At 39.3% G+C, this 14073-nt stretch overlaps 1 protein-coding gene and 3 non-coding genes across 4 annotated transcripts; all 4 read left to right on the top strand.

Annotated features, from left to right (window-relative positions):
• Positions 1-1510: 1510 nt before the first annotated feature.
• On the top strand, positions 1511-1598 carry trnay-gua (transfer RNA tyrosine (anticodon GUA)). The gene is given in 2 exon segments: positions 1511-1547; positions 1563-1598. It is a non-coding gene; the product is annotated as a tRNA-Tyr (tRNA).
• A 1473-nt stretch (positions 1599-3071) lies between these two features.
• On the top strand, positions 3072-3143 carry trnae-cuc (transfer RNA glutamic acid (anticodon CUC)). Its single transcript has one exon. It is a non-coding gene; the product is annotated as a tRNA-Glu (tRNA).
• A 599-nt stretch (positions 3144-3742) lies between these two features.
• trnae-cuc (transfer RNA glutamic acid (anticodon CUC)) lies at positions 3743-3814 on the top strand. Its single transcript has one exon. It is a non-coding gene; the product is annotated as a tRNA-Glu (tRNA).
• Positions 3815-7257: 3443 nt separating this feature from the next.
• Positions 7258-9456, top strand: LOC116681446 (uncharacterized; the record flags this gene model as incomplete). Its single annotated transcript, XM_032509622.1, has 6 exons — positions 7258-7476; positions 7592-7685; positions 7775-7886; positions 7969-8192; positions 8286-8457; positions 9278-9456. Coding segments are annotated over exons 1-6 (873 nt in total), but the record flags the coding sequence as incomplete, so codon positions are not given.
• Positions 9457-14073: the final 4617 nt, after the last annotated feature.

Genomic DNA, 14073 nt, shown 5'->3' with positions numbered 1-14073 from the left:
TCCCCCCCAGCCTGCCACCTTCAACGACCCTCAACATCAATATTACAACAAGCCCACCAGCCCCTCCTCCCCCTGCTCAACACACACACAAAAGCTACAACACACACACAAAAGCTCTACATTACTGCCTTGCCTTGCATCACACACACAAATGCTACAACACCCACACAAGCTACAACACCCACACAAAAGCTACAACACACACACACACAAACGCTAAAACACACACACAAACGCTACCACCCACACAAAAGCTACAACACACACACAAAAGCTACAACACACACACAAAAGCTACAACACACACACACAAAAGCTACAACACGCAGACACAAGTTACAATACACACAAAAGCTGCAACACACACACAAAAGTTACAATACACACAAATGCTACAACACACACACAAACGCTACAACACACGCACAAACGCTACACACACACAAACGCTACAACACACACACAAACGCTACAACACACACAAAAGCTACAACACACTGGCGTGTAAAGGGCAGTTATCAAAGTGTTAACCTGAGTGTGTGCGGGTTCACCTGGAGCTCTGTCTTCTTAAAACTCACTAATAACAAAGAACACAGCTATCCTGCAGCCAGCCCGAGATCACAGTGAAGCAACAAGACTTCCGGTTTCCTCCAAGTCAGGGTTTTTCAGAATAAAGTTCAAAATGAAAGAAGGTCGCCGCCTGGAGGCCAGGAGGGGAACAACAGCTCCCCGTTCACTTAATGAATCAGAGGTGGATTGGGACTGAGGACAATCACTCAAGTACTGGACTTAAAGCCCATGTTGCAAGTTAACCACCACTGTTGATTATTGGGTACAAAAAGCACTCAAGATATGCATAACATTTTTAAAAATGTCTCCAAATAGTTTTAAAAGTTAGTTTTTGGTCATTTTGGTGTTCGCGGGTTTATTAAGTCAATTCGGCGATGACGTCCCACTGGGGAGTTAAGTCTCAGCCTGGCACTAAAACCACGGAGACTGACTGGGATGAGGAAGAGGAGGAAACGCCAGCAGCCGAATAATTACCAACTGCCAGATGTGAGAGGGCAAATGAGGAATTGTCACGATTGTGGGGAAGTCTCCTTTATTTATCTCCTTCATTTATCGCCTTTATTTATCTCCTTCATTTATCGCCTTCATTTAGCAACGCAGCAGTGCACACAGAAACTGATGAAAACTGATTTTTTGCATGTTCGTGGGGAAATGCACCATTCATGTTTTACTGTCAATGTTTAAAATCCTGTTAGACATGTTAATTTTTGACACATAGAGATTTTAAACTGGATTCAGTCACAGATGCTTTGTCATGGATTTGAGTGACAGCGAATATGTAGTAAACCTTAATATATCTACATGTATTTACTGTGGCACCAAGACTGTGAAGTGCGCTCTATCACTGAGCTACAGCCCCTGATGAGTCAGAAATGCCCTCCAGGGGGTCCTGTGTTTTCACATTAACAAGAGTGGGAAGTGTGTTCATCTACATTGTAGTCCTTCGATAGCTCAGTTGGTAGAGCGGAGGACTGTAGAAGCATAAAGCTGAAATCCTTAGGTCGCTGGTTCAAATCTGGCTCGAAGGAGCACTCTTTTCAAGAGTTTCCCTTCACAGATCAATAAAGTGTTTCTGATTATGATGTAGAGATGGACAGACGACCCAAAAGCATAATACTTCTTGCCAAGACAGAACAAGAAAAAAAGAAGAGGGGGGGGAGACAGAATTAAGTCCTGACAGAATATTGAACTACAGACAGAAGATGTGAAATAGTGCCAAGTGTGAACAGAAGAATTGGAAAAAAACTAGCTCCTCCTTTCTCCTGTTTTGTACGCAACCCAAAGTTTTACAAAACAAAATATAACTTTCCCCGAATCCCTCAGTTAAATCACAGTCAATATTTGTCTCACAAACCATCTCAATGTCCAATTTAAATAATTTATCCAACAGAATTGAAACTTTAACTCACCCCCGCTGTTTGAAATTGCTTCCTTGTTGTTTTGATTTCCGAGTGGAATCAGCGAGCCCTCCTTGGTGGGAAAATGCAAAGACATAACAAATTCAGTTGTCTCCTACAAGGAGAAGACACAGAGGAAAGATACAGAAGTCATATACTCTGAGAGGCATTGGAGATCTTATCATGAATAATAAATATGAAAATCATTGGTTAAATGTAAATTTCCATTACAAGTTACTGTTTGAAAAAATGAAAAGAATTGTTATTGAGATAGAGGCAGATGAAGTGTTTATGACCCATCAATGATGACAAAAGGACATCCGCTGTCGGGGGTCTGATTTAAAGGAAATGGTACTCTTTTAAAAGTGTTGGGGTTCTAGCAATAAACTAATGAGGAAGAATTTGACAAATCTAAATGAACCAAAAATTCTTTCAAATGTTACACCTGAATACTTCAAGTAAATTCCCTGACCGGGAATTGAACCCGGGGCACGGCGGTGAGAGCGCCGAATCCTAGCCACTTGACCATCAGGGAGTCACATCAAGGAAATGTATCTTTGTATCTGCTTTCACAGATTGTTGACTAACAAATGAAAATTCATGGATGGTTTATCTAGCACTGCTGATTCTGTCCTTCAGGGAAAAGATTTTTTTTCAAGGAAAGATGATTAGCAAGCAAAAACAGAAAAACAACAGCAAGAGCCTTATTATTGCTGTAGTTGACTGACACCAAGAGGCTTAGATTACTTTAATTACTCATCATTTGGCTCTTTATAGATATACATTTCTTTGTAGAATTTGTACTGGGGGGTAAAGTTGGAAATGACGAACAAGAGATTTAGTCGCTAAAGACAGTACGAGCTAGCCAGGAGTCGAACCTAGAGTCCAAAGTCAGACTCTTTATCCATTGTGCCAAAGCTGGGATCAACAGTCTCATAGGGGGGTGGAGAAGAGGAAAAGGGGAAGAGAGAGGGACGAAGGAAAAAGAAGAAAAGGAAGAGGAAAAAGGAGGAAAAAAAGAGGAAATGAGAGAAAAGATGAGAAAGATGCTAAATTAACACAAAGGAAACTCACATCTACAAAAATAACTCTGAGAGATGTGACTCCCTGATGGTCTAGTGGCTAGGATTCGGCGCTCTCACCGCCGTGGCCCGGGTTCAATTCCCGGTCAGGGAATGGTCAGGCCTTGACAGATACAGGTGTTACATTTAAAAGAGAAAGCTCCTGGACTAGTTTTGGTTGATTTAGATTTGTCAAATTCTTCCTCATTAGTTTAAAGATAGAACCCCGACATTTTTAAAGAGTACCATTTCCTTTAAATCAGATCCCCAACAGCGGATGTATACTTTTGTCATCATTGATGGGTCATAAACACTTCATCTGCCTCTATCTCAATAACTATTCTTTTCATTTTTTCAAACAGTAACTAAACCCCTGACCCACATTTTTAACTGAAAACCAATGTATGTGAATGTTGAGGAATGTTATTTGGATTCAGGTTCAAATTTTGACATTTTAGCGCAATGCAAAGGTGCATAAGAGAATTTTTTTCTACATACCTGGAGCGATGCAAAGCTGGGGGGGCCAACTAGTCAAGGAACAGCAAGAGACTTGGTATTTAAGAATACAAACTGACTATGTGACAGATGTGTAATCTGTCATGTCCTGCCTTCTGAAGCTCTAGCCAGGCGCCATTCCTCACCTAAACAATATGAGTCATTGCAGTAAGTGAAAAGGAAACTCACATCTACAAAAATAGGTTTGATGATGTGTAATCCCTGATGGTCTAGTGGCTAGGATTCGGCGCTCTCACCGCCGCGGCCCGGGTTCAATTCCCGGTCAGGGAATGGTCAGGACTTGACACATTGTAAAAAAATCTGTAATTTTACATACATTTTCCTTTTAACATTACAGATTTTTTCTGTATTTTTTAAATACAGAAAAACACCAATAAATTACAAAATAAACTGGTAATTTAAGGGACAACTAGCACGTGTTAAACCACCTGTGGGAGTGGAACATGGATGTGTAGAGATGGGCTTTCAAACAATCCAACTTTTGACATTTTGACATGTCACAGTAGGAAAGCAAAGGTAGAAATAAAAATGAATTATGGCTCAACTCAATTTACATTTTTACAGTAGACATAAGGCATTACAAAGTCAAGAGACTACACAGTAAAAAATGGGGTGTTAATATTTCAGAGTAAACATATTTTAACCCAGATAGAGTATTTTCAACATTTTGAAGAGTAAAGTTGCTCTATCAGTGGAGTTAAAAGTGAGTGTAAAAATCTGCAGAAACGTAGCATTTTCAACTCTACGCGCAGTGATGAATATCCGCCATTCTGCTGTGCTGAAGTTTGGCACATGTCGGTGGAGGAAGACTGCGAATGAGCGTTATACCAACTTGGTAAGTAACATCCCTGTGTTTTTAACACCAAAACGATATTTTTTAACGTTAAGTTACATAATTTTAAAGTTTTGCTGATATGAGTCAAGGGTATTAACGTAACCTTAACGTTAACCAGCTAGCAATCCATGTCGTTGATTTCAACATTTCAATATCACGTGGTGTTGCAATATTTTCACTTATGAACGATTTATGCGTAAAATAACGTTAGCTCGGTCGCTATAACAACAAAATATTTAATACAGTTAACAGCTTTTCATAGCTAATGTATTTTCTAGCTTCCCAGGCAACGTTAATCTGTTTATAACGTTATAACGTTACTGGCAATGTTAGCAATTGCATGCTTCTGATAGTTAATGTTGGTCTTATATAAACGATAATTAGATCACTGATTGCATGTACGTGTTTGTTTAACATGGCTATTTTAACGGGTTAAGGTTACTGTTCGAACTAAAATATCTAACTTTGGCACAGCTATTTGGTAACGTTAGCTAATGAGACAACGTACGTGCCTCTAAAATTTAACTAGCCTAAACCTATATTTGCTGCAGAAAATAGCCAAACGTTATTCAACCAGCACAACTTTGTCTTCTTCAGCCGCCCTTTGTAACCGTGTAACATCTAGTGCATTGCCAGTACTGAGAGAAATGATAGGTAACTTTTATTTGAACTAGCCCTAAATTATGATTTTGAATATATTTTCTATGTTAACAGGGGCAAAATGCTGTTGCGTGTTCAATTCGGGAAGAGCAGAAATACGTCAAGCTGTCTGAGCTGACATTCGATGCTTTCTTGAAAGAAGGTGGGTACATTAGGTTAAAGCAATATACATCACCCAATAACAAAATAATACAGCATTAACCTATTATGCTATGATATCTAGTTAGGTCAATAATCATTGCTGTTCAAACTCCGGTGCAGGTCTTTCATCTTTTTTTGAATACAAAATTAAATATGACCATTGATTCTTGTGACAAAGTAATGTTTTTTCTTATTAAACTTTTTAAACAGCGTGTCTAAAATTCAACATACCAGAAAGCAGGCAGCCAGACATTAAGGTTTATGACCAGTCAGACACAGAAGTTGACACAGAGGTTTTTGAAGAAATAGTGAAGGAGTCACCTGGAACTTTCAGAATCATGCTGGGTAATGGAGGACTTGGTATTTATTCAGACAATTCACAAATTTTTTGTTTAGTTTAAAGGCCGGAATGAGAATATTTATTGTCTTAAAAATAACTGATTCTTGTAATGTTTTATATTTTGTACATATTTCATAATGAACAGGTGCCTGTCAATCATCATCATGCTCGGGTACATCTAATGACACCATCATCCTTAATTTAATGATGGGTGACCCTGTTGAAGAAGTAGCCGCTGACGAAGGAAGCCAGCCTAAAAGGCCATGCCACATAAACTACGAGGCAAAATTGGTAAGTGGTGGAAATTGCTGTTAAGTCCTATCTGAATGTTGTTTCACCATGGGAAGTGTTCTAGATAAGTAATTTTTTCAACATTACATATTAGATTAGATTAGATTAGATTCAACTTTATTGTCATCACACATGTACAGGTACAATGCAACGAAATACAGTTTAGAGAGTTTAGAGAGCCTCCGAGCCGCAGCTAGTGAAAGCGCCGCCACATGCACTCTGAAAAGGATATATGCAGACAGCAGGATAATACAAGACATAACATAATGCACAAGACTACATACATGAAGGAATAATTGGTGTATGGTGTCTGTGGATGTGAGTGCGTAGGAGACACAAACTGTGTGGGTTGTTGAAAAACAGCTCAGTCAGTCCGGCCTTGACTATGAGTGTGTGTGCGTATGTATGTGAAATGTGAGACAGACTGACTGCACTGTGCAAAACAGCCCAGTTCAGCCCGGCCTTGACCATGGACGTGAGGTGGAAACACAAGAAAGAAAGAAACGAGGCAGTCAGACGGATCGGGGGCTGGTTCGGGGGGTGGTGTATGGTGTGTGTGTGAGAATGAGTTGTGTGTGTAAATGTAGCGCATCAGACTGTCTGTGTTGGTAAAAGTTCAGTCCATCTGCGTGACCTTGGAGAGATAAGCCAGTGCAAGGGAAAGGATAGAATGTCAGCTGCAAGTTGTTTCCCGCTTCGGGCAGAGAAGGGGGCGGGGGGAAACAGTTGATCAATTTCAATCCAAATTTAGGGTGACTCGGTGGAATTTGTACGAATCAATGTCCATCAATCAGTTGTCACCGACCTCAGCGTCATACGAGCATCCATATCACGTAGTGATTTTTGCAGTCCATCTACCTTCTCTGCCAGTCCGGTGGTTACACGAAGCAACTCCACCGACTGGGCCCTGATGTTATCAATCCCCTTCTGCGCTTCCACGGTCCGGTCTGAGATGTTACGAGACAGTTCACCGGACTGGTTAGCCTTAGATGTAAAACTTCATCCCCTCAACCACTCCGTGTAGGCACTCTTTAAGTTCCCCAGACAGCTTGTGGGTGAATTTGCTGGCGGCTGTCTTACCAATTTTCCAATAGGTCAGCGAGACCCCAAGGCCGATGATCAGGAGCCCCACCAACAGAATTCCAATTATCCAATATCTTCGACATCCTCCACAGTCAGGACATCCAGGCAGACCACCTGCCAATCCCGTGAATAGGAATCGCGAGTGTAGCCTGCAGGGAACGTCCCGCTGGGACAATGCGGCTCTCCGGAGAAGCATGTTTAGATGAAAAAATCTTGTCAATAGCGCTGAGTGACCAGTTAATCAATTCCATGTTGAATATTTCCAGGAAAACAGCAGGCAGGGGACAAAGAGAAAATAAAAAGTATCACAAGACAATCCAGACAGACTGGGAAGAAGCCAAGCTGAGATAAGAGGGGAGAGGAGGAAAAACACGACTGCTCTCGCCAGAAGCAGGAAGAGATATGGTTTCACAATAACGGAAAGCACATTTTATTCCACCTATAGTTGATTGAAAAAATCCTAACATCAAAACCTGGTGGTGAGCGCATTATGCAAGAGTATGGAAAAACCAAATCTCTGACAGATGCCACCAGAAGACAGATGATTAACATACTTGCTGCTGAGATGACAGAAACACATGGGTAAGCATTAAGGGGCTATAAAGAAACATTGTTATTATTTTACAGTTATTAATTATGTAAATTGTGTTGTGCAATGTCAATTGAGTATGATGTTAACTTTGAATTCATTTGCTAGGACATCCCCCCCCAAAAGTGTTAGAGTGATGTATGCACAGGGGATAGTAACCTTGTTTCCCTATCTAGAAGACCCATACTCACAACATGGATATGTAAGTAAATGGGTTAGTGCAACATTATGCACATATTAACTGTTTGAAATGTTAATAGTACTCCTTTATAAATTATTATAATTGCATAGGAACATTACTACGATCCGGAGAGTGGTTCGGGATACCTTGCATGGCGATTGAAGACCATACAGAGAAAATCAGCAGAGGAAAGAGGTGCCTCAGTCAGTAAATCTCCTAAAGGTATGTTTACTGATCAGTGACATGTGATTATAACCTGTGAATTGTACAGAAATTAGTTCTTAACATTGTATTTTCTCTTAAGTTGGTGGGCCAGGCCGTGGTCGTCAGCCCTTCGCCAATGACAGAGAGCTGTCTGATGAGGATGTGGAAGCAGCTATTGCTGTTTTAAAACACTCTTCTGATGAAAAGACTGTCCGTGAGAAGATGAAAATGACCTTCATATATCGGCAAGCAATGGTCAACGATGAAGCCAAATCATCAGATGTCTTCTTGGTCTTCCCACGATTTCTGGACACACCAGGACTGGTATGACATCTTAATAATTCATTGCATCACCAAAATATCCAATGTAGCATTATGTATCACTCATCACTTCTGTCTATGTGTGTTACATTGCAGATAGAACAAGATTTCAGACTTCTGTTTGGTGAGGCCACGGCCAACAAATTTTTGGAGAAGTGGCCAACCACTTTCAAAGCAAAAGTAATAAAGGAAAGCCATGGACTTGTACCCACCACAGAACTCTTGGATTTGATGCGCAATGCTGAGTCAGCTGCTGAAGTTGAGAATGGTATGAATGGAACTGTTTTACTTTTATTGTGGGTTAGTAGTGTGTAGAAAGTGTACATTTCCATATTGGTGCTAGTTGTCAATTTGAATGCTATACTATGATATAATGTTAACCAGTTTTTATTCACTTATTTGTAGGCTGGGACAGTGACATGTCTGCCATCTTGCTGCTGCTACATTTGCTTCCACCATCTGCACAAGGTAGAAAGAGGCCGGGAAAGCTGTCTGCATATCAAGCTGTAGATCAGCTCATCAGATTTCAAAAGGTATGCTTAAATGATAAGTTCAATTCTAAAAACATTTTGGCTGATAATTTACTAACCCGCATGTCATCCAAGATGTTCATGTCTTTCTTTCTTCAGTCAAAAAGGTTTGAGGAAAACATTACAGGATTTTTCTCCATATACTGGACTTCAATGGGGACCAATGGTTTGAGGGTTCAAGTCTGTCTCAATGTAGCTTCAAAGTCTCGACATGATCTCAGCAGAGAAATAAAGTTCTTATCTAGCAAAACAAACGGTCGTTTTCAAAACCCTCAAACCATTGGTCCCCATTGAAGTCCATTATATGGAGAAAAATCCGGTAATGTTTTCCTCAAACCTTAATTTCTTTTTAAATGAAGAAAGAAAGACATGGACATCTTGGATGACATGGGGGTGAGTAAATTATCAGCAAAAAATGTTTTCAAAGTGAACTAATCCTTTAAGAGTTGTTTAAAATATATCTTCCATCACTTCAATCTTGTGCACAGTTTGAGGTGATCTGATCTATTGTCAGAAATTAGTCACTAAAACAATTCTGTTAAATGTGTTTTGTTGTAGGTTGGAACCAGTGTGCAGCAGCATCACCCAAAGCAGTCAGCCCTACCTTCTCGCCCAGGGATCCACACAAAGCACCATTCACTCCTTCTTCATTGTGGTTGACAAGAATGCACTTCCATGCAAGGCAAAAGGTTCAGTTGGCGCTTTTGACGAACTCTTCAAAGCCCATTACGTCTTTGGTACGTCATACAGTTCTTCCCTGAGCAGCTTTTTCACTTTTGTGCAAACAACCATCTATAACATCGACATGGGGGGAACAAAGGAGACCCCTAGAGTTGCGGAGTTGCGAGCAAGAATGGTGCGTTAGTTGAGATAAAACTATGAAGTGTTTTCTTTGCAAAAGTGACCATGGAAGTCCAAACAACCTTGTTAAGCACTTTAAGGTAATTCATGGACTATGTACAGGCAGGACTCTTTTTTTGAAGTGTGGTCAAGAAGGATGCTCACGTTCTTTAGTAGTTTTTCAGGTTTAAGAAAGCATCTTAATAAGTGCCATGGAAGCAGTTTAGTTGATTCTGTGGAATCTGATCTTTCATATCCTCAAAGCACCATCAATACAAGTAATGTTTTCATGTTGAAGAGTCGACTGAAGAGTTAGAGGCCGAGTCACAGTTATCTTCGCCATACATTGTAAATAGTTGTTCAGCTGTAATTTCTGATCTAAAGGTAGCAGGTGTTGCTCAAAGTACACTGAATTCTGTAGTGACTTCCATGGAAGAGATTGTTCAAGATATCCATCAGCATGCTAAAGAGACAGTGATAAAGCATGTATTAGTAATGAAAGAGAAACGGAAATGTGCAAGAAAGTTGAGGCGTGTTTTGAGGGGTTAGAGAATCCTTTCACAATTCTAAATTCGGAATACAAACGATCAAAATTTATGACTGACAAGTGGGAAATGGTTGAACCAATTGAATGTGTGATTGGTTCAAGATTTGACACAAGACGAAATAAAAAGACTGGAACATATGATCAGTTAGTAGTTCAAGATAAATTCATGTATATTCCAATTTTATCTACACTGCAGTCAATATTAAAAGTCCGTATGTTGCAGAAATGTTGCAAAGCTCAGCAACCAGCGACTCTAGACTGAGAGATATTTGTGATGGATCTTTTTTTAAAAGTCACCCCCTGTTCTCAACTGAGAAGCAGACAATACAGATCCAGATGTTCTATGATGACTTTGAGGTCGCCAACCCTCTGGGTCCAAAGCGAGGTATTCATAAATTAGGTGGAGTATATTTTACTTTAAGAAACTTCTCTCCAAAATGGAATTCTTTTTTAGCTAACATACACCTGTGCGCCTTATTTCATGCTCAAGATGTAAACGTTATGGTTTTAGTGAAATTTTTGCTCCCATTGTTCGAGATATTAAAGTGTTAGAGAGTGATGGTATTGAGATTCCATTATACAATGGTTTTGTTCGTGGCACTGTAGTGCAGGTTACTGGTGATAATTTGGGATTGCATGTTTGTTTGGTCTAGTGGAGTCTTTCAGTGCAAGGTACTGTTGCAGGTTCTGTTTAGCGGAAAAGGAGGACTTTCAGACAGAATTCTCTGAAGACTCTTCCAAAATAGTTTTGCGCACCAAAGATGTACACACTGCTCACTGTCAAGAAATGGCTTGTAATCCATCCCTTCCCTACGTTTTTGGTGTGAAAAGTTCATGCATATTAAATTCATTGGAGTATTTTCACACAACAGAGAACTTCTCAGTTGATGTGATGCATGATGTGTTAGAAGGGGTGGGCCAGTACGAATTGAAGTTATTATTTCTGTATTTGAAGGAAAAGCATGTTACATCAGCAGAAATACATTCAAGAATACAAAGTTTTGATTATGGTTTCATGGAGAGAAACAACAGACCTGTAGCTGTTAATTTAAGTGAAGGATCTAATGATCTGGGACTGAATGCAGTTCAGTCCTGGTGCTTACTTAGAATGTTCCTCTTATCTTTGGAGATTTGTTTACTTCTACTGACCAACACTGGAGCCTGCTTCTTTTACTTCTTCAAATAATAAACATCATATTCTCGCCTATGTTATCTCAAGGTTTATGTGTATATTTAAAACATTTAATTGTGGATCACCACACACTGTTTAAAAAGTTGTATCCTCAGAAAAACCTTTTACCAAAGCATCATTTTCTTGTCCACTATCCCCGCTGCATCCAAAAAATTGGGCCTGTCCTTCATAGTTGGTGTATGAGGTATGAAGGCAAGCATAATTTTTTCAAAAAACAGCTTAAATCGTTTAAAAATATTACCAAAACGCTTGCAAAAAAGCATCAGATTCATATGGCATATAGTTGGCGAAATTCAACAACTTTTAGTCGGTTTGACATTGGTCCAGGAAAAATGGTGTCTTTAAATATGGTAAAAGGAGGTTCTGGAATTGCTATGGCAATGCAAGTGCCCATCAGCATTCAGGTTATGAAGGTTAATTGGGCTAAACATAATGGGTTTGTTTATCGACCAAACTTGGTTATCTGTGGGAAAGTTGAATCTGAAGTGCCCGTGTTTTATCAGATTGAGTCAGTTCTGATAATGTTTGAAAAACTGTTGCTACTCACAGTGCCTTTAGTTACAGTAACTTTTCAAGAACATTTCCATGCTTATGAGGTGATCAAATCAAAGCAGGATTATGTTTTTTTTCATGTCGACAACCTGCATTACCCTAGGCCTTTTGACATACAAATGTCATATGGAGGGAATGACACAACTCTCCTCATCGTGCCATATTGCTTTCTCTGGTAAACATTTTATGATGAAGATATGTTTCTGTCAGAGACAAGGCAATGGGTTTGCAATGTAATTTCACTGACATCGAAATGCTTTCTTTTTTTGTTAAAATAAATGGTGAGCGCTGTGATCTATTGTGATTGTGCTTGTTTTCATTTGATTGTAGTTGATAGTTCTATATTCAGTAACACTGCATCTTATGATTTATAATTTTTTAAATCACTGAGAAATGAAAAGTAAATATTACATTCAAAGTGTCATTTTTAAAGGAAAATTGTAGTAAAAATTGTAATAAAAAATTAACTCTACAGTGTGATCATATTACTCTTAACAGTGCAATTAAACTACAGTGTTAAATACATTTACACATTTCATTGTTATTTTTTACACAATATTGAGTAGAATTAACTCTAAAAACTTAACACTGACCAAAGAGTTAATTTTACACTGATTTTGAGCGGGACCAAATGTTATCTGAAACGGAGTCAATTTCAACTCTATAGGAGTTAAATTAACACTTCAGTTTTTACTGTGTATTATTATTATTTTTTCATGTATATTGTACGTATATTTCATTTATATTTTAGTCTGTACTGTGTGACTGTTGTACGCTGCTGTAACACTATAATTTCCCTTTTTTTGGATCAATAAATATCTATCTATCTATCTATCTATCTATCTATCAAACTCATCGAAGCAGAAGCAAAAATCCAAATGTCACATTCCTTGCTAGGTCTACACAATGTTGTGATGTTAAAACGTAATTTCATTCCTCTTTGGTGTTGCATTGCGATAACAAATAGCTACATTTGTGTAAAGTAATCAACAGGCTTCATGTCCGTGTTGAGTAGGGAGGGAAATGTAATGCATACCCCTAAGTTTTTTCTTCTTCTAATATTTACCATGAAACGAGGAAGCGATATAGAGCCCCAATTAAACAGAAAGTGAGAAAAACAGCAGTGAGAGAAACAAATCAAGGGACTGAAGAGCAGGAAGAGGGAGAGCCAGAGGAGTTTTGGGAGTTTGGAGAGAGGGCATGTGATGAAAGTGAGGGCTCTGACACAAAGAGGGATATTCCAGAGGGTGAGGAAGGTGAAGAAGAGGGTAAAGAGCATGAAGAAGAGAGTGAGGAGGAAGAAACCTTAAATGGGACAGAGAGAGGAACAGCCAGAGGGACAGCAAGTGGATCCATGTGGATCAAGTACTGCACCATCAGGTTTGTGATGAAGAAGGTTCTTACTATTTTCAAAGCAGTGCAATTACAATTTCATTGTAGGTCTACTGTGTGTCCTTAAAATGGTGATTTCTGCTGGAAAAATTCTTTTTTTGTGTCAATACGGCTCTGTTTCTTTTTTTAAAGTACATACTTGGCCTACATTTTGAAATGCATGCAGGTATACATGCATACAGTGGTAAGCATGCGTTTAGGAACCCATGCTGAAGTTGACTTAAAAGAGGAATTAAAATCATCTTTTAGAAGATCTTAATGCCTTAATTTAATAAAAAGGAAAAAGCCAACCTTTAAGTATACCAAATGCTTTGTCCAGCGATGGTGGTATAGTGGTGAGCATAGCAGTAATTTTCGTTGTGTGGTACTTGCTTATTTGTCACAAAGTAACCAGAAAGGTTACTTGCCCAACCCAATTGGAAAAAATATTAGATCTCTGTCATGGTACAAATAAGGGAGCATATCAATCAATCAAGCTTCCTCCACGAGGATCCACAGATACAGGGAGCTACGATTTGCAATTTGTTTAAAGTTTATGAACATTTGAGCAAACATATCAATGCTGCTTTTTCAGGTGTTGTGGCCGAGTGGTTAAGGCGATGGACTAGAAATCTCTTGGGGTCTCCCCTCGTAGGTTCAAGTCCTGCCGACAACGAAAGGTGATCTTTAAGAGTGGCAGCAAACAAATGACACCTCAAGGCTTACCAAATTGCAGATGTGCCTTCACAAATATTGTGTTATCTCATAGGTACTGGAAGCCACCAATGTGTTTCTTGTCTGTGTTACAAGATTTGCAGTGAACGTTGTATTGTCCACTAGAAAGGCAACAGG

This window comes from Etheostoma spectabile, unplaced genomic scaffold, assembly GCF_008692095.1.
Source record: "Etheostoma spectabile isolate EspeVRDwgs_2016 unplaced genomic scaffold, UIUC_Espe_1.0 scaffold00018626, whole genome shotgun sequence".
In the NCBI taxonomy this organism is placed as follows: domain Eukaryota; kingdom Metazoa; phylum Chordata; class Actinopteri; order Perciformes; family Percidae; genus Etheostoma; species Etheostoma spectabile.
This window is presented reverse-complemented; position numbering and strand designations above follow the sequence as displayed.